The sequence below is a fragment of the Salmo trutta genome, chromosome 1 (genome assembly GCF_901001165.1).
Source record: "Salmo trutta chromosome 1, fSalTru1.1, whole genome shotgun sequence".
Taxonomy (NCBI): Eukaryota; Metazoa; Chordata; class Actinopteri; order Salmoniformes; family Salmonidae; genus Salmo; species Salmo trutta.
In genome coordinates, this window is record NC_042957.1 from 16,470,138 (window position 1) to 16,496,226 (window position 26,089).

At 44.7% G+C, this 26,089-nt stretch overlaps 1 protein-coding gene across 2 annotated transcripts; it reads left to right on the forward strand.

Moving 5' to 3' along the window:
* The first annotated feature begins 248 nt into the window (after positions 1-248).
* Positions 249-25,761, forward strand: mgab (MAX dimerization protein MGA b). Of its 2 annotated transcripts, none has more exons than XM_029729785.1 (24): positions 249-478; positions 1,820-3,180; positions 3,337-4,090; positions 4,261-4,339; positions 4,549-4,653; positions 4,819-4,935; positions 5,806-6,421; positions 6,672-6,897; positions 6,992-7,220; positions 7,352-7,542; positions 7,732-7,893; positions 9,186-9,225; positions 9,339-9,580; positions 9,783-10,010; positions 10,240-10,531; positions 10,746-11,105; positions 12,852-13,750; positions 13,884-13,978; positions 14,083-14,128; positions 20,608-20,790; positions 21,002-21,113; positions 21,246-21,395; positions 22,075-22,227; positions 22,470-25,761. In XM_029729785.1, exons 2-24 carry the CDS (start codon positions 1,913-1,915, stop codon positions 24,038-24,040), a joined length of 8,118 nt encoding a protein of 2,705 aa, XP_029585645.1. In that variant the 5' UTR covers positions 249-478; positions 1,820-1,912; the 3' UTR covers positions 24,041-25,761. The 2 variants fall into 2 exon arrangements, with proteins under 2 accessions (XP_029585645.1, XP_029585729.1); XM_029729869.1 differs by lacking the exon at positions 249-478 and adding an exon at positions 673-836.
* Positions 25,762-26,089: the final 328 nt, after the last annotated feature.

Genomic DNA, 26,089 nt, shown 5'->3' on the forward strand with positions numbered 1-26,089 from the left:
TAAGTCAGACAGGCAGACCAAATATCAGGCAGACGTCCAACCATCAGACAGGCAGGCAGATACACGCACGCACGCACACACACAGATAGGCTACAGCAGGAATACAGGCTAAAATTGCCAGAGCAGATAGGCTAAACGTTTTTTCCGCGTTATCAGTTGTACTAAAGATTGAATCGTATTTTATGCTTTTTTTGTGGCGGCGGCACCGAAGAAATAACTGCCCGCTAAACCTCTGGAGGGAGCCTGCGCAACACACACCGACCGAACCTGAGTGTGTGTGCCGCCATGGTAACTTACGTCACACCCCGAGCACGGATGTGTGTGTTTTGAGTGTGTGTGTGTGTCTCCGTGGAGTGAGACTGTGTAGATAGATGTTCGAAAGGAGTGAGAGATAGCCTGGAAGTGGACGGACATGCACAAGATTCGAAGAGAGTCACAACAGACAGTTCGCTATCCGATTCCTGCACGATTCACAAAGGTAGAGTCAATTTGTGTATTTGTTATTTATTGCACAGACTTTTCGCCGGAGTTGTTCGATGCCACGAATTGGACTCGAGGTGGCAGAGATCCTCGGGATGGACTCCCGCTTTTCCTCGCGCTGGCGTGGGAAATCACGCGCCATTGAGGGTTGATGTTGTGCATGCGCCTTGGTAGCCTGTGTGCATGGTCGATGCTAGGCTACATTGCGTGGCTTCGGCGGCCTCCATTTGCGAATTTATGTGCACGCTCGAAGATTATTTCGAGGCCTTTTGTTTCGACGACGGCACGCAACAGTTGGAGTTTGCTCTGTTATTATTGCTCTCCAAACAGCGCAACACGCCATACGGCGGCGGAAGGTAGGCGTCAGTGAATGTCCAACTTTTTAACTTGCTGGCTAAATATCTGGAGGCCTACAACAAGGCTTGGATGGGGAGGACGAGGGGTGTTGTCAAGCAACTTTTATACTCGACACTGGCATGTGTTTTTGAAGAAATACACGATTTAAAGCTCATGGGAAATAATAATGGTTTGATAGTTGAGATGGAAATATTATTTGGAATAACCATATTTAACAAATAATAACGGTAACACCTCCAATAAGCACTTCTATAGGCTACATGAAAGGAAGTCGTGGTATTTGTATTGTTTCTGAACTGAAATTGGCAAGGACATTCCAGTTAATGTCATAATTGCATTTTAACCTGCACAGGGAAAATATTGTTGTAACGTTAGCCTAAACGTTTAGCTAGGCTAATTTAACCTAATCAGCTTAGATAACGTTTTGTAATATAGGCCTAGCATCTTTGTAACTTAAGCTAGTAACCAGGCTAATCAATTTAGTTCCATACCGGTGGTTTAGGACCCAACTCAAGACTGTGTTATCCATCTGAACTAAAGCCTATGGCAACTTCCCAATGAAGAGAGCATAGTGAGCTGACCAACCTCATCTGCTACACTTGAATGACACATTGCATGAATATAATGCCATTGTTCAAGAAAATTCCTAAGACAACTACGAGTTGATAAACAGAAAATGGATGTAACGTGTGGTGTCGGATAAAGTACAAGCTTTAGGAATCAGCCTACTGCTTTTGGGTGACACTAAACTTCACAAGATAGCAGACAGAGTGGATATGAAATAAAGGTCACACATCTGAAAACAATGTATTTTTGATAAATTCAAATCTTATTTTATCTCCATGTTTTTCTTACAATTTTCACAACTTATATATTATGCTGTAATAATTAATTTAGACATGTCCTTACATGTTGTTAGTTGGTTCACTATCTGGCCATTGACATGAGACATTTTTCTAACTTAATTTTTTCATTATTCCAGGATGTCAACTGAAAATAACCATAGTTCAACTTGAGGTGCTTTTTTTTTTTTAAGTGAAGAAGAATAGTATACAACGTTTACTCTGTCCCATCTATGGAGGACCCTACTGTAATGGAGGGGAGGGTAGAGGACTCGGCCATTACTACCTCTGTCACCACATCAATCCCATTTGACAGCGTCACCATGGAGCCAGGCCTGGCCAATGAGGGTGGGGTGGAGGACCAAGCTGTAGCCATGACAGACAAGGATGCAAGCTTAACCAGCATAGCCATGGCTTCATCCACTGACACCATAACAAACACTGAAGTCAACCTAGCTATGGCATCATCCACACACAGTGAAGCGAACTTAGCAATAGCTTTATCCACTGATGCCGTTACAAACAAAGAAGCAAGTGGAACCATACCCGTACCCATGGATAGTGGGAAAAACTCTGATGCTAAGCCAGCTAACCCACCCATAGCATCAGCATCTTTATCACCAGCTGCCACCATGACAAACAGTGGTGCCAACCCAGCCCTCCCCTCACCATTTTCATCATCTGCTGCCAGTGGCCCAGCCTCCGGAGGCCTGCAGCCCGAGGAGGGAGGCCTCTCAGCGATAAGCTTGTGTGGTAGTGTGGGGGTCACTCTGGAGAACAGCAATGTCTGGAGGGAGTTCCACTGCTGTGGAACCGAGATGATCCTCACCAAACAGGGCCGGCGCATGTTTCCCTACTGCCGCTACCGCCTGACGGGTTTGGAACCAACACGTCGTTACTGCCTGGTCCTGTCAATCACCCCCGTCGACACATACCGCCATCGCTGGAACCTGAAGGAGTGGGAACCCAGTGGTCCTGGAGAACCACACACCCAGGCCTCATGCCGACTCTTTCCCCACCAGGACTCATCAGCCCTGGGGAAGGTCTGGATGGCCAGCCTGGTCTCCTTCTATAAACTCAAACTGACTAACCACTGCCTGGACCAGGAGGGACATGTGTTGCTGCACTCCATGCACCGCTACAGGCCCAGTTTACACGTGATCCCCGTCGCAGATGGAGACGACCTTGGCTTTGACCCTAAGCTGCTTGACCTCCAGCTCCTTGGCCCGGAGGTCATGACCTTCACGTTCCCGCAGACCGAGTTCTATGCAGTGACATCGTACCAGAACACCAGGATCACCCAGCTGAAGATTGATTATAACCCCTTTGCTAAGGGCTTCCGGGAGGACAGCGGCAGCCCGCGCCTCGCAAAGCCCAGGCCGGAGCACCCTCAGGCGGGGAAGGGAGATATCCGCTCCCCTGGTCGTAGCTCTGCTAGGTCTAATGGTGGTGAGGGGACTGAGCATGTTGTGACTGTAAACGATGTTGTGGCTGATATCAGGTGAGTGAAGCTTTCTGTTATCGTGTTGTACTATAATTCCGGTGTTTTCCTTACAATTCACTGAATGTTATGTTTTACTGTTGCTATTCAGTTTTCCATTTGTTCTTGATACACAGCTAATATTTTTTCCCATCTGCACCCCCCATTGTCTTGTAGCATGAAGAAACGTTCTCTCCCTACAACTCACCCTGTGGGGGCTGAAGTCTCAGGGAAGTTAAGGAAAGTAGCTCCTGGTACAGCAGATTCAGACGCCAATCAGACTGATGTGTCTGCCAGTGAAGAGGGGATGGATCTGGACTACAGTGATAGTGACCACGTCTTCCACAGGCAGTACCTCCGAGCCCAGCTAGCCCTGCCCTCAGGAGCCTCCAGGCCAGAGAACAGCCCGGGGGCTGGGGGGGAGAGACTGGGTGCTGGGATGGACCCCTCCATACAGGCCAGCCTGACTGCTAACCCTCAGAATACTACACAGTCTACTGTGTTACACACCAACAGCTGTTCAAAGCCTTTAAAACCTTCCACTGTAGAACCAATGGAGTCTGAGGTTCCGTCTTCACAGAAGGTTCTGCTTGTAGAACCAACAATGACCGCACCCATTTCGCTTAGAGAAACTCAGAAGGACAAGGCTGCGAGCTTAACCCCTAAAACATCCAAACCTCAAAAGATTGCACCCAAGCCTTCTCCTACCCCCTCACCTCTGACCCCCACCGCGTCCCCTTTTGCTGTCCCTAAGCCATGGAAGAAGGGGCGTAAATCGGGGGGCAATCGGTGGGGCAGTGTCGGAAAAGTCTCTAAGGGTACTAAGGCGGCGCCAGCGGCTGTCACTGCAGCTAGCAGCCCGATACCTGTTGCTATGCAACCGGAACTGGATGACGTGGAGGGTCTACTTTTTGTGTCCTTCACTTCCAAGGTAAAACACGACACTTGTGTGCGGTCAGAGTTATGGGAAATAGGAATTTCAGACATCCGGAAATGTTAATTTAGAAACCCCAGAGTCGGAAATATAGGAGGGAAACTTTGTTTAACTTTTCTGAAGGTGCAGACCGTATTGACATGGTCATCTCTTCCTCTGTGTCACAGGAAGCTCTTGGTGTCCATGTGGAGGACATGCCATCCAATAACACATCACCAGTCACTCAGGAACAGCCAGAGAGAACTGGTGAGGGGGAGCGAAGAAGTTCTATTCTACTGGGGTTGTCAATTACAGTGTACTTGGCAACAAGACCTGCTGGAGAACTAGAACAACACCCACTACTGTTTTCACTGATTGGCATTCACAATACAGCATGCATTTCTGAAAGTCTCCAATAATGATGACACTCTGGTCTATTCTATTATTTTCTAACCTGTGTGTGTGTGTGTGCGCAGTACTGGAGAGTGTTGAGGAGAAGATTGCAGGTCTACAGACTATCTTACTGCAAGACCTGAACACACTCAAACACAGACAGGTCATCCACCCTGTCCTACAGGAGGGTGAGTGGACAAAACACACTCATGCATGCACTCTCTGTATTTCTCTCTCTTCCTCCATCTCTCACCACACAAACCTACCAGTCTCTGCCCTAAGAGAGTTAGATATTTCACAGTAATGTTCACCATTGATCACCCTAATGTGTGTGTTATTCCCCCTACCGATAGTTGGGCTGAAGTTGAGCTCCCTGGACCCAGGCCTGGCCATCGATCTCCAGTATCTGGGGGTGAGTCTACCGCTGTCTCCGCCTGTGTTCGCTGGGCTGGGCAACGCTACCTCCACTGGTGAGTCACACTTAAGTGATGGGTAATTTACTAGCAATGTAGGCCACATACAGTAGCAATAAGACCTGCAAAACAGCAGTGAGATTACAGGTTGTTTCTAGAAATGGTTGAAACTCATATCTCAAAGCTCTCCAGTGATCATTATATGGGACACCAACACAATACGTATTATTTACTTTCACTGTTATTATTGGTTTTTGAGTAGAGCCATAGGTAGAGGCCGTAGGGACGTGGCCGTGGCGGCCGTAGGGACGCATTAAGGAGTGCGATCGACTGGTCAGTCTTCAAGGCGTTCCTAGTCAGTCATCAAACATTTCTGTAGAATAGCCAGGGACGCGGCCGTGGTTGCCAACAAGGGGATGTATTAATAAACATGTTATTATTTCCTGATTGAGAAATGTGACTGCCTAGCCTAGTATTAAATGAATTGCACTTGAAAGATGATAGCGCTTTTTCAATTGCATGGCTCAGCTAGTTTAATACATCAGAGTCACTGAGCACTTCATAGCCAGTTTACTGTCATCATCCACATTGAACCCCCTCGTCAGTCAGGCAGATAATAAGGCAAGGCAATTATGGGATTTACACCAACTTAAACACTCAGAATTAGCCCTAGTAATGTGACTCCCACCACTGTGGTAGAATGGGGGAGTGTTAATGGGTGAGGTTATTGTTTGATCTGAGGATAACCCACAAGCCCCAATCCTGTCAGTATTTGCAGATCTGGATGGACTGGATAAGAGCAATATAATGATGCCTCTACTTAGTCTCCAAACACCAGAGAGGTAGAGGCTAGGTGAAGGGTCTAGAGGTTGATTTGGAATTGGGCCTGTATCTCTTGTCTAACAGCCTTGTCTCTTCGCTGTGCAGATGGAAGCAGGTCCTTTGTCTCCAGGACGGGGAAGACCAGTGACCTGACCAAGATCAAGGGCTGGAGGGACAAGTTCACCAGGACCAAAGAGACCTCTAAGAACCCCAACCGTTCGGCCTTCTGCAGCGAAATGCTCGACCAATACCTGGAGAGCGAGGCCCAGCGAATCAGCGACCGCGCTGCTGCCTTCTCCCACAACCCCCTGGGCTCCGTGGCCTATCAGCTGCCTGTGACCAGCACCAGCTACGTGCGGACCCTCGACAGCGTTCTGAAGACACGTGCTCCCCCGCCCCCCGCCTTCTGTAGACCCTGCCCCCTCTCTCGAAAACCCCTCCTCTACGCAGCTCTAAAGAAACCCCCTCCACCTATCAACAACCACAGGACCCCTCCTAAAGCAGCCAAACCCAAACCCACACCAGCACAGGGCAAACAGCACCAGATAACACCAGCCCAGGGCAAAGCCAGATCTGCCTCTGTGCTACGGCCCATCCAGGTCACCAACAGTAACAAAACTACTGCTGCTAAAGCTACAGCTGGGGTTAAAGTCACCAGCCCTCCTACTGCTGCTAAAGCTACAGCTGGGGTTAAAGTCACCAGCCCTCCTACTGCCCAACGGTAAGGACATTCCACTAAAGACATGCTATACCCATGCCAAATCATATAGTTTACGCATCTATATTTGTTGTGGTCCCAAAGCAATATGAAATGGGTCTGATATGACAGTAATGTCAATTGTATTCATAGTTTGGATGTTATGTAGATATTTGGGATTGAGCCTGTCTAATGCAAGCCTACAACAAGTTTCCTTTTTTACCCTAAAATGGACAATAAAGCCTTTCATTAAACATTTTCCTCGTACCTCCAGGTCTCCTCCAGGTCAGGGGGCAGTGAGGAGGGATTCCAGCCCAGGGAGAGGCCTCTCCAGCGGGTTGACTGGCCTCTCTAAGAACCAGCTCAGACTGGTTGGTCTCTCTAAGATCCAGCTGAGAATGATGGAGATGGAAGATGCCACCTTCTACCAAGGACATGATAGAACACACATCACTACTGAGAGGGTGGAGAGAGCCCTGATGGCACTGCTCACTGCGCAGGTAGGACTTAGATTACACACACACACACACACACACACACAATGCTCACACACATGTTCTGATGGTCTCTCTCCTCATTGTCTGTGCCCTCCAGGGTCTCCCTAAGAGCCGTGCCCCCCAGGCCAGTCCAGTGGACAGGCCAGAGTGTGGTTCTGAGTTCTGCAGGCTGGGCTGTGTGTGTTCCAGCCTGGCCCGGGTGTCCAGGGGTCCGCTCCACTGTTACAGGCCTGACTGTATGCTGGGCTGCTCCTGCTTTAAACGCAGGATCACCAAACAGACCACAGCAGCAGAGAACGGCCAGCACCAGACACTGCCTGTTTACAGTAAGTTCATACCCAGGGTGCATTTGGGGACTTGTGAGAGTTGTATTATATTCTCTATTGACCAAATGAATGACACATTGCACATCAGCCTGAACAAGTTAATGAAAGTGTCTTCTCCTCTCCCTGCTCAGCTGTGTCTAACGTGGAGCATGAGGTCCAGCCCAATCGAGGCGTCCGTGTCTCTACCCTGTGGGACTGCACCTCAGGGGTGGACCCCGAACCCCTCTTCAGCCCGAAACCTGCCCCCAACATACCCATCAAGCCTCTAACCAGGATCTACAACCCTGGTCCCAAGCGCTACGTACCTCGTCTCACCCCCGAGGTAAATTCCTCTGTCATAGTATACTGTGGGCCCTGGTAGTGCATTATGCAGGGAATGGGGGAACATTTGGGACACATCCTAAGGTGTCAAACTACCACCCTAAATTACTCAACTGTAGTGATATGATGGAAACCTTGATTTGACAAAGTTGTATATGAAAAAGTTATGAGGGATTGTGTGTGTGTGCAGCTGCGAGAGGAGGACAAGGACCCAGTCTACAAGTACTTTGAGAGTATGATGACGTGTGCCCGTGTCAGAGAGTTTAACAGTAAACCGCCGCCCCAGGTGCTGCCACCACAGGTCCACCTCTTTAAGGACAGTAACCGTTCCATCATCCCCAGCAGCAGAAAGGTCAGGCACAGGACACACACACACTAAATATTTATTGTCTTTGTAGATGCATTAAGGAGTGCGATCGACTGGTCAGTCTTCAAGGCGTTCCTAGTCAGTCATCGAACATTTCTGTGGAAAAGCCAGTGATAAAGCCTTGTGCTCCTATAATTTGTTTTTCTGTCTTGCGCTGTTGGCCGTAGGTGAACTTGATTCAGAAGCCCTGCGTGCTGGGTAGGCAAAGTGTTCCCATTGTGAACCATTTTAATTTGTCTGAAGGGACAAACTCCGCCTACCCGGCGGACCAGGAGCGCTGTGACTAAATCAAGTGTCCCTACTGTCCTGGCCAATCAGATGGCTCAAATCATCACGCCTACAGCTTCCATGACCCCACACCGAAGTTTGATACTAGCCTACGTGAGATTTCAGAACTTTTAAAACCATGACCAGAGAGAGACTGTCAGAGAATACAGCAAAGAGCTGATGTTTTTATGAGTGAGTTAATGTTTTTATACAGCACTGTCAATGCTGTTTTGATTCAACACTATTACAAAACATAAAACACACTTCTCCCTACTTCTACTCGCGCTGCAGCCAAGTGTATCGAAAGGCCTGCGTTTTTATTAATAGCAGCTCGTCGTGTCTATTTAAATATCAAGGAATATTTCACTTTCTCTGGTCATAGGAACAACATGAATTTGTACATGAGGCAGATGCGGTGAGGCTCGATCATCAGGTGGAAGACTGTGTCCCCTCTGGTCAGTCTCACTGGAGGAAAGGGGAGAGCAGGGACCGTGAGAGACGGACCCTCTGCTGCTCTCTCTCTACCTCCACTGAGACTGACCATCAGATGCAGGTAACGTCAGCCCAGTAAAATAAAAAAGCTTATTATTTAAATTTATGCTCCGCTGTGCCTCACCAACTGATCTATATTGTTATCAAAGCTTGCGTTTTCAAATATATTATGGTTTGAGAAGAACAATATTGGCAGGCCAGGCATATAGCCAATGTGCTGTGATAATGTATTAGGCCTACTGCACAAACCTCATTCCTACCTAAGTGTTTTATTAGGTTAATGTTGCATAGGCTTACATTTTTTAAAGTCATGTATGAAATCAATTCTGAGTGGTAGATCTCGGGTTGCCTTTTGACTGCGAAAATGATCTTGAAAAGGTTGGCGATCACTGATTTAGGAAGTTAATCCAGCCACTAAGGGCAGACAAACATTTTACAATGGCTATGGAAGAGGAGTAACCAAGCTAGTCTGAGTCCCTCTCAGTCAATGTCATTTCTAAATGTTCTTGTCTTTGCAGAAAATGATCGCTGCCATCCTCTCACCTCCAAATAAACCAGGTAAGATGGAATCACTGCTCACCACGGTTCTTAAGAGGCCGTTCAAGATGTTATGTTTTAATCTGTTTACCCCTAAACCGTTAACCTGGGACATCTGACCTTTCCCCCTGTAGTAGTACGAGTGAAAAGTCCCTCCACCCAGGCCAAGAAGCCTAAAGTTCCTGAGCCCACTAGGCAGCTGGAGATCCAGTCAGAGTGTAACTGGGACCAGCACCGGAAACTGGTCCTGGGGGTTCTGTGTCGACGCATGACCCAGAACCGTCTGTCCGAACCCTTCAACATTGGCCCCTACCACGTCCGCCTACTCTCAAACACACACAAACGCAAGGCTGAGAGCACCATCATCATATTCAAGGTAGGGGGATAATAACCATTTAGAATAAAGCAATAAACATGCCATTTCCGTTCCTGTCTTAAAGAAGCAGTTATTTGGACCAACTCATGCTGTCATGCATAATGTTCAGAATTGCTCCGTGTTTCAGATTTAAAATGCATAACTTGATCAGTGACAAATGGTCATGAGTGTGATTTATTATCATCCACTTCCTTACTTCAAGGTCTGCATCAGTAAGGCTGAAGACGGTGATACCGATGATAGTGATGAATCCGATAGTGAAGTCACAGACAACAGTAGTGATGAAGATGAGGAGGAAGAGGGCATCCCTAAGCCTGAGGAGCTGGAGATGCAGGTCGGAGTGACTCCCTTCCTGACAGGAGTAGTGCCAGCAGGCAGACTGAAAGCCAGGAAGAAACAACCAGCCTGCCCTGCTGTAGGACTCATCCAGGTATTTTATTAGGTTCACTTTACCTCCATTTTGGACATTTTTCTAATCCATTTTTGAAAAGAGACCTAGCCATAAAGTTTTTTAGATTTTTTTTTAGGAGCTCCGAGTTATTTCTAATTTAACAATTGTACCTAGATTTTGTGAAAAGCTCTATCCTCCACAGAGAACCTGTTCTTTTATGTTCATCTGTTTTGCCTATATTATCTCCATTCTTTCTCTTCCTCCCCAGGTGAACGGTAAATCCTACTCCCAGGCCAGACTGCTGCTGGGGCAGATGGGAGCTCTGCACCCGGCCAATCGGCTAGCTGCGTTCGTCACCGGCAGGTTGCGCTCTGTAGCCAAAGCCCCTCAGAAGGCCTCTCAAAAGCCTCTAAACTGCATCCCCAGGGCGAAGAAAACACCTGTGGGTGCTGGGCACTTGAAGCCCGCAGTCACTGCTGTTGCTCCTCAAGGCAGTAGTAGTGTTACAGCTAAGGCTAAGAAAGTAGCTTTGGCCCAGAAAGTATCCCAGACCCCAGCAGGTAAGATCCTTTCACTGCTCCTCAATAGAGGCTTGAAGTAGAAGTTATCAACTTAACCTTACTGCAACACTTGCACATTTTGTTGTACTGTATTAATTATGATGTAATTAGACAGTTGAGTAACCGAAGCCTGATGGTTCAAGGATGGCGATAGTTCTGTATTCTCTCAGAAAAGGCCTCTCTTTCTTACACTGTCACTGCGGTCTGTTTCCAGGGAAGAACAGGCTTCCTCCGTACAGACCACCATGGTCCCTAAGTGTCACCAAATCTAAAGGCAAAACCTCCACCAGTCAAACCACCACAGACCCTAAAGACCCAGTCGGCTCTCCCCTGCTCCTGGTACCCATGGCCCCTCCTCCTGCCCCAGGCACCTCCCAAGGCTCGCCCCCTGGTGTATCGCCCCCTGGTGTATCGCCCCCTGGTGTATCGCCCCCTGCTGGAAAGATGCTACTACAGACAGTCTCTTCCTCCCAGGGCTGTAAAATGTATCGTCAGCCCAACGGACAGTTGATCAAGCTGGTACCTTTGAATCGTATACGTCACATAAAGGCCAAGAATCAAGACAAGCCCACTCGTGAGTTTTTATTTTATTTGACCTTTATTTAACTAGGCAAGTCACTTAATAACCTCTTGGGGCTATGTGGGACGCTAGCGTGCCCCCCGTGGAGCACCCTATCAACAGCAGGTGCATTTCAAGAGCGGCAAATTTGAAACCAAATAAATGTCAAAATTCAAATTTTTCAAACATACAACTATCTTACACCCTTTGAAAGATAAACATCTCCTTAATCTAACCACGTTGTCCGATTTCAAAAAGGTTTTACGGCGAAAGCATAAAGTTAGATTATGTTAGGAGAGTACATTGACAATAGCTGTGTGTAATGTTTTGTCAATTCAAAGACAGGCGTCACCAAAACCATAAAATCAGCTAAAATTATGCACTAACCTTTGACAATCTCCATCAGATGACACTCCTAGGACATTATGTTAGACAATACATGCATTTTTAGTTCTATCAAGTTCATATTTATATCCAAAAACAGCGTTTTACTATGGCGTTGATGTTCAGGAAATCGTTTCCCTCCAATAACTGGCAGTCAAGTCAGCACAACAAATTAAATAATTAATATTAGAAAACATTGGTAAAATATTATATTGTCATTCAAAGAATTATAGATTTACATCTCTTGAACGCAATCGACTTGCCAGATTTAAAATTAACCTTACTGGGAAATCACACTTTGCAATAATCTGAGCACTGCGCCAGAAAAATACGCTTTGCGATACAGACTAACCGCCATGTTGGAGAGATCTAAAATAGAAAATACTATGTAAATAATCCATTACCTTTGATTTTTTTCATCAGATGTCACTTCCAGGAATCCCAGGTCCATAACGAATGTAGTTTTGTTCAAAAAAGCTCATTTATGTCCAAAAAGCTCTGTGTTGTTAGCACATGATCTAAGCCCGCCGGACTTCACTTCATGAACGAGGGGAAAAAATATATTTACGTTCGTTCAAACATGTCAAACGTTGTATAGCATAAATCATTAGTGCCTTTTTTAACCAGAACATGAATAAAATTCAAGGCGGACGATTGCGTTCTCTTTTAAAACGTATTGGAACGAGAGTACCCAACATGAACTCGCACGCCAGAGTCTAATCGGCCATCACCGTTCCATGGCTCTTGTTCGGTCAGATCTCACAGTAGAAGACTCAAAACACTTTGTAAAGGCTGGTGACATCTAGTGGAAGCAATAGGAAGTGCCAAAACATTAATAAGCCCCTGTGTGTTTCAATGGCATAGGCTTAAAGGTAATTCAACACATCAGGTATCCACTTCCTGTCAGAATCTGTCTCAGGGTTTTGCCTGCCAAATGAGTTCTGTTATACTCACAGACACCATTCAAACAGTTTTAGAAACTTTAGGGTGTTTTCTATCCATATATAATAAGTATATGCATATTCTAGTTACTGGGTAGGATTAGTAACCAGATTAAATCGGGTACGTTTTTTTATCCAGCCGTGAAAATACTAGCCCCAACAGGTTAAAGCCCCCTAGCCCCAACAGGTTAAAGACATTCTTATTTTCAATGATGGCCTACCAGGGAACAGTGGGTTAACTGCCTTGTTCAGGGGCAGAACGACAGATTTATACCTTGTCAGCTCGGGGATTTGAACTTGCAACCTTTCGGTTACTAGTCCAACGCTGTAACCACTAGGCTACGCTGCCGCCCAAAAGTTCATGAGTTCATTTAATGATGAATGTACACACGCACAACCACATCCTCAACACTAATGTCTTGTGTTGTCCCAACAGGTTTTGCTACCAAGCCGTCCACTCCCAAGACATTCCCACCTCCCCCCCCTCTCACCTCCATCCACCCCCCTCGCAGCCCCCCTCCCCACGCTCCCCTCATCAAATTCATCATGGGCCAGTTGGGTGCCATCACCCCATCCCAGACCTCTTCCTCTTCCTCCCCCTTGTCTCTCACTGTCTCCTCCTCCCTGAAGACCCCCAGCTTCCTGGGCCAGACTGGGACCTACTCCTTCAGGATCTGTCCTCCGACTGCAGGGGACCAGGGCTCTAGGGGTCCAGGCCAGGGCACCGTGGGAGGTCCAGCTGGAGTGTCCCTGCCTGGGGGCTTCACCCTCATCCAGCTCCCTAAGCCTGGAGGTACTGGAGGAGGTGCTCCCCGGCTACCTGAACTAATCAGAACCACAGCCGTGGGTTCTGCTGGACCTGGAGTGGTAAAGGCACAGAAGAACCCAAGAGGAACCTCTTCTTCCTCTCCCTTGCATCTGGCATTGACACCAGTTAAAACCGACGACCACTCCTACACCCCAGGGTTAAATACCAATACATCTGACTCCAGATCAGCTCTAGCCCAGAAAAAGCAGAGTTTGATTCAGTCAAAGGACCTTAAATCTGACTGTAGATCAGCCAAAGCCAACACCTCTTGTCCCGTGGAGCCCAATGAGCTGACCTGTGATGAGCAGATGCTGTCGGACGAGAGTGATGCAGAGAGAGGGGAGGTGGGGGAGGGCTCGGGACTATGGAGCCCAGAATCATGGAAGAAAGACACTGAACTCAGTCGGTTTACCACTCTAAGAATGCATGAGAACGGACATCCTGATTTTAAGGTCGAGGACTCTGATTCGGACAACTCGGAAGACTCCTCGGATGACTCGGATTCCGACAGTGATGAATATGCCAATGTAAGCGAGCTTAATCTTTGATGGTTTGATTTTAGTATTTTTTTTATTCTGTGTGTAAATGTTCAGTGTAGTTGCACTTGGTTGGGTTGTGGTGTAGTGTTTTGTAAAGCCAGATTGTTGTCTCTCACCCCAGGAGGACGAGGAGGAAGCAGTGGACATTGAGACGGTGGAGGAGAGGAGACAGGGAATCACCATCGCTCAGATGAGGGCCGCTGTCAAACACACACAGTAAGACTGGAGTGTGTGTGTGTAGGCTATTTAGCTGTATGATTTTTTGTGATACTGTCTCAAGGAAGCTGGGGTTAATAAAATGTGTATTTTTTTCCTAACAGAAAAACCAATCAGGATGGGGAAACGGCACTAAAACCAAAAGAAAAGGTAAGACTTCTCCCATCTGTCCATTATAACTGCAGAGCAACATCTTGTTTTGTAGTATTCTTAGGCCCTCTTACGGAGCTGTCTAGTTAAGGTCTTAGCTCTCATGTATTGTTTAAAAGGGAATGAAAGTACTAGGCTTTAGAACACCAGCTAACTGGAATTGTAAACTGGCATTGTTGCATCACTGGCAGGATTTTCCAAAAATGGCTGAATCCCAAAAGTGTCTGAAAGACCATGAACACTGCGTGTGTTAATGAGCAAAATTTACTGGTTTCCAACCATAAATTAAAACATCACAGCAACGGCGGCTGAATGTCTGGGGCGGAAGTTGGTTGAAGTTGTCAACAAAGCAGCATGACAGAAAATATGATGCCAAGTTTTCGAACTACTGATTGTTTCTTTAAGATATGTAAAGCGATCTGTACATTTTTCAAATCACATTTTATTGGTCACATACACATGGTGAGCAGATGTTAATGTGAGTGTAGCGAAATGCTTGTGCTTCTAGTTCCGACCATGCAGTAATATCTATCTAACAAGTAATATAACCTAACAATTTCACAACAACTACCTTTTACACACAAGTGTAAAGGAATGAAAAATAATATGTACATATAAATATATGGATGGCCGAACGGCATAGGCAAGATGCAGTAGATGGTATAGAGTACAGTATATACATATGAGATGATTAATGTAGGGTATGTAAACATTATATAAAGTGGCATTGTTTAAAGTGGCTAGTGATACATTACATCAAGATGGCAAGATGCAGTAGATGGTATAGAGTACAGTATATACATATGAGATGAGTAATGTAGGGTATGTAAACATTTATATAAAGTGGCATTGTTTAAAGTGACAAGTGATACATTTATTACATTACATTTTTTATTATTAAGTGGCTAGAGATTTGAGTCAGTATGTTGGCAGCAGCCACTCAATGTTAGTGATGGCTGTTTAACAGTCGGATGGCCTTGAGACTGAAAAACAGCTTCTGTCTCTCGGTCCCCGATTTGATGCACCTGTACTGACTAGAGGTCTACCAATTAGGATTTTTCAACGCCGATACCGATTATTGGAGGACCAGAAAAAGCCGATACCGATTAATCGGCCGACTTTTTAAAAATGTATTTGTAATAATGACAATTACAACAATACTGAATGAACACTTATTTTAACTTAATATAATACATCAATAAAATCAATTTAGTCTCAAATAAATAATGAAACATGTTCAATTTGGTTTAAATAATGCAAAAACAAAGTGTTGGAGAAGAAAGTAAAAGTGCAATATGTGCCATGTAAGAAAGCTAACGTTTAAGTGCCTTGCTCAGAACATGAGAACATATGAAAGCTGGTGGTTCCTTTTAACATGAGTCTTCAATATTCCCAGGTAAGAAGTTTCATATACCTTTGACTATTGGATGTTCTTATAGGCACTTTAGTATTGCCAGTGTAACAGTATAGCTTCCGTCCCTCTCCTCGCTCCTACCTGGGCTCGAACCAGGAACACATCGACAACAGCCACCCTCGAAGCAGCGTTACCCATGCAGATCAAGGGGAACAACTACTCCAAGTCTCAGAGCGAGTGACGTTTGAAACGCTATTAGCGCGCACCCGCTAACTAGCTAGCCATTTCACATCGGTTACACCTGCCTAATCTCTGTGGTTGATAGGCTTGAAGGTGTGGGTAGAATTTATGTAATGTTCCAACAGGAATCTGTTCCAAAAAACGTAAAGTAAAAGGTTGCCAACCAACAACGCATACAAAGTAGCAACGCATACAAACCTAGCTAACTAGCTGCCGAATAGGCATCAACTCACCACGTAGCTTATTCTTAATGTTTGTCCATAGGCAACCAGAGAGAGGACAGACATTTTTCGGAATAAACGTTGATGAGTGAAAAACGCAATGAAATAGACCACTCCCTACCCGGTATCTTATTCTGCCGCTATATGACTTTGTATGCGTTGTTTTTTTGGCAACCTTGTTATTTACGAAGTTTTTGGAATAGATTCCTGTTGGAATGTTCCATAAATTATACCCACCCGGCTTGAAGTCATAAACAGCTTGAAGCACAGCGAAGAGCTGCCGGCAAAACGCACGAAAGTGCTGTTTGAATGAATGCTTATGAGCCTGCTGCTGCCTACCATCGCTCAGTCAGACTGCTCTATCAAATATCAAATCATAGACTTAATTATAATATAATAACACACAGAAATACGAGCCTTGGGTCATTAATATGGTCGAATCCGGAAATTATCATCTTAAACAAAACGTTTTTTTCTTTCAGTGAAATATGGAACCGTTCCGTATTTTATCTTAACGGGTGGCATCCCTAAGTCTAAATATTCCTGTTACTTTGCACAACCTTCAATGTTATGTCAAAATTACGTAAAATTCTGGCAAATTAGTTTGCAACGAGCCAGGCGGCCCAAACTGTTGCATATACCCTGACTCTGCGTGCAATGAACGCTAGAGATGTGACACAATTTCATGTTAGCAGGCAATATTAACTAAATATGCAGGTTTTAAAAATATATACTTGTGTATTGATTTTAAAGAAAGGCATTGATGTTTATGGTTAGGTACATTGGTGCAACGACAGTGCTTTTTTCGCAAATGCGCTTGTTAAATCAACACCCGTTTGTCGAAGTAGGCTGTGATTCAATGATAAATTAACAGGCACCGCATCGAGTATATGCAACGCAGGACACGCTAGATAACTACACATGGTTGATGATATTACTAGTTTAACTAGTGATTATGTTAAGATTGATAGTTTTTTTATAAGATAAGTTTAATGCTAGCTAGCAACTTACCTTGGCTTCTTGCTGCCCTCGCGTAACAGGTAGTCAGCCTGCCATGCAGGCTCCTCGTGGAGTGCAATGTAAGGCAGGTGGTTAGAGCGTTGGACTAGTAACCGGAAGGTTGCAAAAACAAATCCACGAATCCCCCCTGAACAAGGCAGTTAACTTCTTGGGGCTATGTGGGACGTTAGCGTGCCACCCGTGGCGCACCCTATCAACAGCAGGTGCATTTCAAGAGCGGCAAATTTGAAACCAAATAAATGTCAAAATTCAAATTTCTCAAACATACAACTAACTTACAGCCTTTGAAAGATAAACATCTTCTTAATCTAACCACGTTGTCCGATTTCAAAAAGGTTTTACGGGGAAAGCATAAAGCTATGTTAGGAGAGTACATTGATAATAGCTGTGTGTAATGCATTGTCGATTCAAAGACAGGCGTCACCAAAACCATAAAATCAGCTAAAATTATGCACTAACCTTTTACAATCTCCATCAGATGACACTCCTAGGACATTATGTTAGACAATGCATGCATTTTTAGTTCTATCAAGTTCATATTTATATCTAAAAACAGCGTTTTACTATGGCGTTGATGTTCAGGAAATCGTTTCCCTCCAATACCGGCAGTCAAGTCATGACAACAAAATAATTAATTAATATTAGAAAACATTGGTAAAATATTATATTGTCATTCAAAGAATTATAGATTTACATCTCTTGAACGCAATGGACTTGCCAGATTTAAAATTAACCTTACTGGGAAATCACACTTTGCAATAATCTGAGCACTGCGCCCAGAAAAATACGCATTGCGATACAGACTAACCGCCATGTTGGAGAGATCTAAAATCGAAAATACTATGTAAATAATCCATTACCTTTGATTCTCTTCATCAGATGTCACTTCCAAAGAATCCCAGGTCCATAACGAATGTAGTTTTGTTCAAAAAAGCTCATCATTTATGTCCAAAAACCTCCGTGTTGTTAGCACATGATCTAAGCCAGCCGGACTTCACTTCACATCACGAACGGAAAAAATATATTTATGTTCGTTCAAACATGTCAAACGTTGTATCGCATAAATCATTAGGGCCTTTTTTAACCAGAACATGAATAAAATTCAAGGCGGACCATTGGGTTCTCTTTTAAAACGTTTCGGAATGAGAGTACCCACCATCAACTCGCACGCAAGGTGTCTAATGGGCCATCACAGTTCCAAGGCTCTTATTCGGTCAGATCTCACTGTAGAAGACTCAAAACACTTTGTAAAGGCTGGTGACATCTTGTGGAAGCAATAGGAAGTGCCAAAACATTCCTCACCCCCTTTGTTTTTCAATGGTATAGGCTTAAAGTCAATTCAACACATCAGGTATCCACTTCCTGTCAGAATCTGTCTCAGGGTTTTGCCTGCCAAATGAGTTCTGTTATACTCACAGACACCATTCAAACAGTTTTTGAAACTTTAGGGTGTTTTCTATCCATATATAATAAGTATATGCATATTGTAGTTACTGGGTAGGATTAGTAACCAGATTAAATCGGGTACATTTTTTTATCCAGCCGTGAAAATACTGCCCCCTATACCCTAACAGGTTAACCCCTGTTCCTAGGCCGTCATTGAAAATAAGAATGTGTTCTTAATCTGACTTGCCTAGTTAAATAAAGGTGTAAAAAATATATATATTTTTTAATTAAAAAAAAAATCGGCAAATCGGTGGCCAAAAATACCGATTTGTTATGAAAACTTGAAATCGGCCCTAATTAATCGGCCATTCCGATTAATCGGTCGACCTCTAGTACTGACCTCGCCTTCTGGATGATAGCGGGGTGAACAGGCAGTGGCTCGGGTGGTTGTTGTCCTTGATGATATTTTTGGCCTTCCTGTGACATCGGGTGGTGTAGGTGTCCTGGAGGGCAGGTAGTTTGCCCCCGGTGATGCGTTTTGCAAACCTCACTACCCTCTGGAGTGCCTTACGGTTGTGGGCAGAGCAGTTGCCGTTTAACAGCATAAATACACCTGTTTCATTTTTGCATGTCGAAAACCGAATGACCAGTGCTGCACACCCTGCCACTGTTTTGAACAGATTAGATTCTACTATTTAGAATGAGCACCCAGCTCACAAAAGAATGTCAATGTCGAAGATTTTACTGAGTTAGTTCATATAAGGAAATCAGTCAATTGAAATATATTCATTAGGCCCTAATCTATGGATTTCACATGAATGGGAATACAGATATGCATCTGTTGGTCACAGAACTTTTTTATTAAAGTAGGGGCGTGGATCAGAAAACCAGTCAGTATCTTGTGTGACCACCATTTGCCTCATGCAGCGCAACACATCTCCTTCACATAGAGTTGATCAGGCTGTTGATTGTGGCCTGTGGAATGTTGTCCCACTCCTCTTCAATGGCTGTGCGAAGTTGCTGGATATTGGCGGGAACTGGAATAACCTGTCGTACACGTCAGCCCAGAGCATCCCAAACATGCTCAATGGGTGACATGTCTGGTGAGTATGCAGGCCATGGAAGAACTGGGACATTCTCAGCTTCCAGTAATTGTGTACAGATGTAGACATGGGACCTTGCATTATCATGCTGAAACATGAGGTGATGGCGGCAGATGAATGGCACGACAATGGGCCTCAGGATCTCGTCACGATATCTCTGTGCATTCAAATTTCCATCGATAAAATGCAAATGTGTTCGTTGGCCGTAGCTTATCCCTGCCCATACCATAACCCCACCGCCACCATGAGGCACTCTGTTCACAACGTTGACACCAGCAAACATCTCGCCCACATGGCGCCATACACGCTTTCAGCCTGGTATTGTTGAAAAGGGGATTGATATGTGAAGAGCACACTTCTCCAGTGTGCCAGTGACCATTGAAGGTGAGCATTTGCCCACTGAAGTCAGTTATAATGCCAAACTACAGGTCAAGACCCCGGTGAGCATTCCTGAGACGGTTTCTGACAGTTTGTGCAGAAATTCTTCGGTTGTGCAAACCCAGTTTCATCAGCTGTCCGGGTGGCTGGTCTCAGACGATTCCACAGGTGACGAAGCCGAATGTGGAGGTCCTGGGCTGGCATGGTTACAAATTGTCAATATGATAATTTTGTACAGTTACATCAAAAAGACAAAATGGGAGCTAAATCAACTAGTAGCTAGCTACCTTGCTTCGTTTTAGCTGACTGTCTACTTGGCTTGTTGGCAAGTCACATACTCATCAATCGAAAAAAATACTCAAAAATTTACAAATTATTGTATACAGTTTCTTACCTTAATATTGTTGTCCTGATCTCAATGACAAAGCTGTCAAAAGTTGTGAGTCGCCTCCAGGTGGCAACATTCACTTTCAGTCCCCTGCCAAAACTCTCAATTTGCCCCATCCTGCCAATGATGCGTTTGCGTCAGTCGCTACTATGGCAATTCAAGATGGCGCTACCCATAACTCTAATAAACATTGTTCAATATCAAAATCCTAAAAATAGAGGTGTATATGTTAAATGCACATGTTTATTAGTGGATGGAATAAATCTCTTTGCTTAGTTTTACTTTCTAAAGTGTTTCCATTTTCCTTTGAGGTCTAAGAATACCTTGGAATACCCAATAGAATGCTCAATAACTCTCAACCTTTAACCTTTGACTCCTGTTCCCTGCAGCATCAGACGGATATGAGAGAGGAGGAGGGGTCTGGGTCTGGTGAGGGAGGGGGTCGTAAGAACCGCACCCTGACCGAGAGGCTGCGTCGCGGCGAGCACCAGAAGCTCTTCACCAGACTCAAACAGGTGCTGTTCATGGAAGAACTGGACCCCAAGGTCTCCAAGCTACACCTCCTCTCACAGGTATGGGACAGTATGTTATGTGGCTGTGTAACCGGCTATTTGTTTTGGTTAATTTTGTCCTGTGCTGTACTGTGGAAGACACAAGAACTATACATTATTTTCATTTCCTTTTTAATGAATAAACTCAACTTTTTCATGGTGGCATTTTTTGGTATAGATGGTTAATAATACAGGTATATAAAAGGGATTTTAACATGTATTATTTCATCAGGCTCTGAAGGAGATTCGTACCCTGTCGGTGGACTCGGAGTCTCTGGAGGAGAAGAAGAGGATGCTGACTGAGATCCAGACTGTCTATGTCAAGGAGATCGCATACATGTCTGGTACGTCTGACTGGAGCTACTTACTTCATCACTTTCTTACTTAAACATTACTTACTTGAGATACTTGTATTATGTGATTGCAAGAAGCATATTAATGTGAACTCTGGTGTGTTTTTTTAATTTGTATTGTAGGAAAGCCAGAGGAGCTGATCAAGGCCAAGCTGAAGGAGATCTGGGAGAAGAAACGGACTCTAGCTGCCCAGAGGAGAGCAGCAGCTGTCCCCCCTACCTCTAGCCCCACCTCGTCCTCTACTTCCACCCCGAGTCCCAACACCATGACGGGTAATAATAACCTGCTTCTTATGTCTGACAACAGGAGGTATAGCACTAAGCTGGATCAATGAATTAGCCAGCTAACTTAAATAAACATTCAGATACAGCTTTGTATTTGTGACACCTTTTTAATAATGATCATTTTACTGCAGTGGGCTAAATCAGGGTCACACAGAGTGTTTCTTGGTAGTCTTTAACAAATCTACGTTGAAACTAAAGTATACACATCACAGACATGGTTATGGTCTTAAACAAAGTAGACACCTGTACCATGTCATAGAGTTGAAATGTATTACATTTTGAGTTTTCATCCCAATATTACACTTTCTATACATCACAGAATACAAAATATAACACAACCGTTTGACATTGAAACACCAGATTTTCTGCATGTTTTTGGAAATAATGTTGATTAATAATGTTCCACCCATGAGGCCACTAGAGGGCAATTTGGTCATTTGACTGCAAGAAAGGCTATGAGGTATGGCCATGCCAGCCCCCCTAGATAGCTAATGACTGCAGGCTTTTGTACCATCCCTACACCTATGCACCTGATTCACCTTTTTCTGTGTCCCAGTGTCCCAAGGGAGTATGGACACTAAGCAAGATCAATGAGTTAGCCAGCTAACTTTGATAAACCATTTAGATACAGCTCTTATTTATAAATATATTTATCTGTATATCCCAGTGTCCCAGGTGTCTCAAGCTAGCTCTCTGGGTCAGGCAGGAGCAGCTAGTGGCTCTGTGAAACCAGTGGCTGCTGTTTTACGCACCAAGAGCGGCAAGATCATACTTCCTGCTTCCATGCTTCCCCCTTCCATGCTTCGTGCTTCCAAACCAGGTGAGCGCATACAGGAACAGGACACCCATATTTGGTCTCGTACTCTTGTTTAATTGGTTATGCATGTTCTATATCTAGATATGAAATATCAACGATGCTGATTTGGAAGAGCGTAAGAGATGTTTTGAGGTCCACTATATGGGTAAAATGTTCCAAGTGTTATGATTGTTAGACTGGCATTCTGTCTAGAATATGTTGTTGTGAGTCTCATTCTAATGGTTGAGTATTTCCTTTATCCACAGCAGGAAGATCGGTCTACACAGTGAAAGTTATGAAGAGACCAACAGTCACCTCCCTCTCAACCCCCACCTCCTCAGCAGCCAAGGAGGTTGTGGAGAAGGGGAGAGCTGCCTCTGGCCCTGAGAAGGACCAGGGGACAGTGTCTGGGGAGGCTGAGCAGCCCTCCGACAGCCCAGCAGCAGAGAGGCCAGAACTAGGTAAGGAGGAACCACAGGCCCCTGTCTGTAATGGATCCATGGAAGAAGAGACTTCCACAGAGAAGGATAACGGCTCAACTCCAAAAAAGAAGTCACTAATCAATAAAAACTCAATCAAGAGGCTTTCTGGTATGAAGTGTCCCCTTGTGGAGATCGCTCCCCTAAACAGTGCCATCTGGAGGCCGTTGGAGGAACCGCAGATGGCGGGTGAGAGTGATGCTGGAGGCTGGGGCCTGTCTCTGACCAAGGGAGAGGCAGCCATACTGGTGAAGGCGCTCTCTGAACACAAGGGCATAGTAGTGGGGCGGAAGGGCAAGGATAGCCCGGTCCAACACAATGGAAAGAAGAGCTCTGTGACACTGAAGGGCAAGGATGGCTCAGAACTACAAAAAGAACAGGATAGCACGGTGTCACAGAAAGAAGCTGATAGCTTGGTCCCACAAAAAGGAGAGGATAGCTCAGTCACACCAAAGGAAAATGATAGCTCGATCATTCAGAAGGCAGAGGTTGGCTTGGTGACATCAAAGGAAAAGGATGGTTTGTTGACACAAAAGGGAGAGGGAGGCTCGACAGACAGCTCAGATGCTCAACTACTGAAGAGAAAACGGGGAAGGCCTCGCTTGGACATAAAAACACCACAAACTGACATCAAAACACCACCAACTGGAGATATCACTACTAACCCTGCTCCGCGGGGTCAGCCCCGTAAAGCATCACAGATTGGGGTGAATAGCCCTGTGGTAACGACCGGTGGCAACGACCAGGCCAACGTGACACAAACTGCAGGTAGTGCTAGTATCCCTACCTTAATCACAAGAATACCCCCAGGTCGAGACACGAACACTGGGGGTGGTGAAATCCAACTAACACCAAGGGAACGTAGCCTAAGCCCTACGAGGCGGGGTAGACGGCCTAAAGTATCACAGGTTGGGGGTACTACTAGCCCTGTGGTGACAACTGGGCCTGGGGGTAGTACCCCTACCCCAGTGACTCAAGCAGGGGTTAGGCCTGTGAAGAGTGCTGCCGGTAGCCCTGCAACTTGGGGTAGGCCACCCAAGGTGCGGAGAGCTGGAGAGGGTTCTAGTCCGGCCAAGGTGACAAGGGATGCGGTTACTAGCCCTGTAACTCGGGCTGGGTTAAACCCGGCGAGATGGACTCGTGCTGGGGGGGGTGTCCCTGTGGTGAAGACGGAGGGCATCCCAACCAAACCACCACGAGGAGGGGCTGGGGTTACTAGCCCTGTAGCGACGACTAAAGGAAGCCCAGGTAAAACGCCACAGGCTGTGGGTCGGCCTGGAACACGACATGTGACCCGCGCTGTATCGGTGAAGGGCCTTGTCAGTGGGAAGAGGACAACAAGGTCTGATAAGGCCTAGTGAAACTGAGACTAAGGCTGCATTTCCACACTGTTTCCATTGGTGCATCTCGATACTGTAGTAGTCTAAAATGGCGTCCACAACTTGTTTTCTCTCCTCCCACTCCGATGCCGCTGCATTTCAGCCTAGCTCTAACCAGAGGAGCAAGAGAATCATACTCCTAACAGACGTGCCATTAACTGTCATTTAAAGCTAGAATCCTTAGTTGCTGCATCCATTGATTCTTGAAGAATATAACTTATAATTAAATGCCTCATGAGTTTAGTTCAACTGTCGTACCTCATCAGAACCCCAAATATAAGCTTGTTTTACTCCAGTGTTTGTAAAAAGTAAATGGAAACCAACACTGTATAGCCTCAACGTGGTTAACATGTTTTATATCTTGGATGGTTAGTCATTGCATCCATAGCTTTTTCTATGAATTTGAGTGGTTACATTTCTCCAGGCCTGTCCCTCAGCTGCTTTTTTTTTTATACAAAAACAGAGGCGGGGATTCGCTTTGTTATTGTTTCAATTAAGGATTCAAGCTTTAATTTGTGGAAAGAGGTCCTGAAATCCCATAGAGACCACCGCATGTGCCTGTTCACAAATCCAAAGGACCCTGGACAGTTATGCCTGTGTGAGTTAACCCTCTCTTAGCTTTAGCACTCATCTGCCTTCTCTGGAACACAACAAAGTAGACAATAACTTACACCTAAAGGACAGTCCATTTTCCCAACATCCTAAGTCTTTGAGCAAAACATTAAATGAATGTACTGTATGAATGTACTGCAGGTTTGACTGCTGTTTGAGCCGTTGTACAGGTACATAGGACGTTAGCCCCATATTGGGGTGAATGTGACACGTCATGCATTTTTGATGAAGTCTTGTTATTATGTTCTAGAAAGTTGATTTCTTGTTATTTAATCATCAAACCACTAATTTTTGAAGATTACGGTATAGGGAAGGTCTGTATTTTTTTCTCTTCAGTATCACGGTTTGTTCATGACTTCACTCCCTGTGTCTTTATTAATGTAGGGGTGTGTGTTGTCTTCGATTTAACCTACAAAATAATGGACATGCATGAACATGACAACAAAACAGATCAATTACTTTCTGGCCCAATTGGACATTATCAATAGGCCCTGAAAATCATTCATTTGAGATGTACAACATTCATGTTTGTTCATGTCAAAAACACTGTAAATGTTATTTCTATGCCACTGTAAATACTTTTTTGTATTATAGCTGTGGCTGGTGCGTCCAGTCTTTCAATTACACTCTTGGTTCCCAGGCCTATGAATTAAAATAAATCTGAATTAGCACTTTAAATCTTCTAGAACTTCTACACTGTCACAACCATGTTGAATGTTTTGGTTTACTTTATGGATTGCTTCCCCATCTGTTTTCCAATGGTACTCATTTTTCAATGATTCTTATGTCTGATTTTTGAGGAACTTATGCATAACATGTAAAAAAAAAAAAAAAAGTGTTTGTAGTCAAGACATTTGTATTTCAACCTTTGTGTGTGTGTATGTGCCTCATCATGACTTAATCTAAGCTATACTGTAATCTATGGAAATAACCTTTGTAAATATGTTTTATTTTTTATATAAGTCTGTCTTGTTGTATAATGTTCCTCTTTCCTTTTTTTGTAAAGAAATGACCGTTTTACTTAAGTCACTCAGATGTACTGGCAAGATACTGTGGCCTTGAAATGAATAAACCTGTACATGCTTTTCTTTGCTGTGGCAGTTGTCTTAACCTCCATGAAACCCAAACAATTCACAATGTGATGGTGTAGAATATTATAGAAAAGTCATCATTTGACTAGTCATTCTAGCTGTAATTATTGCAGTTATCATAGGAATTAATTATTGTTGTTTTGTTATTGGTTCTACTGGCACAAAGCTTAAGTTGATATTTTAACTGTTTTAAATGTCTGTTACACTGGCGAATACGGGTAACGATTGCATTATAACACAGATTATCCATTATATTGACCAGATATTCAAGTGGCCGCTCTAACAATGAAAAGTAATGTCTTAAATGGAAATCAGTCGGGAGGAG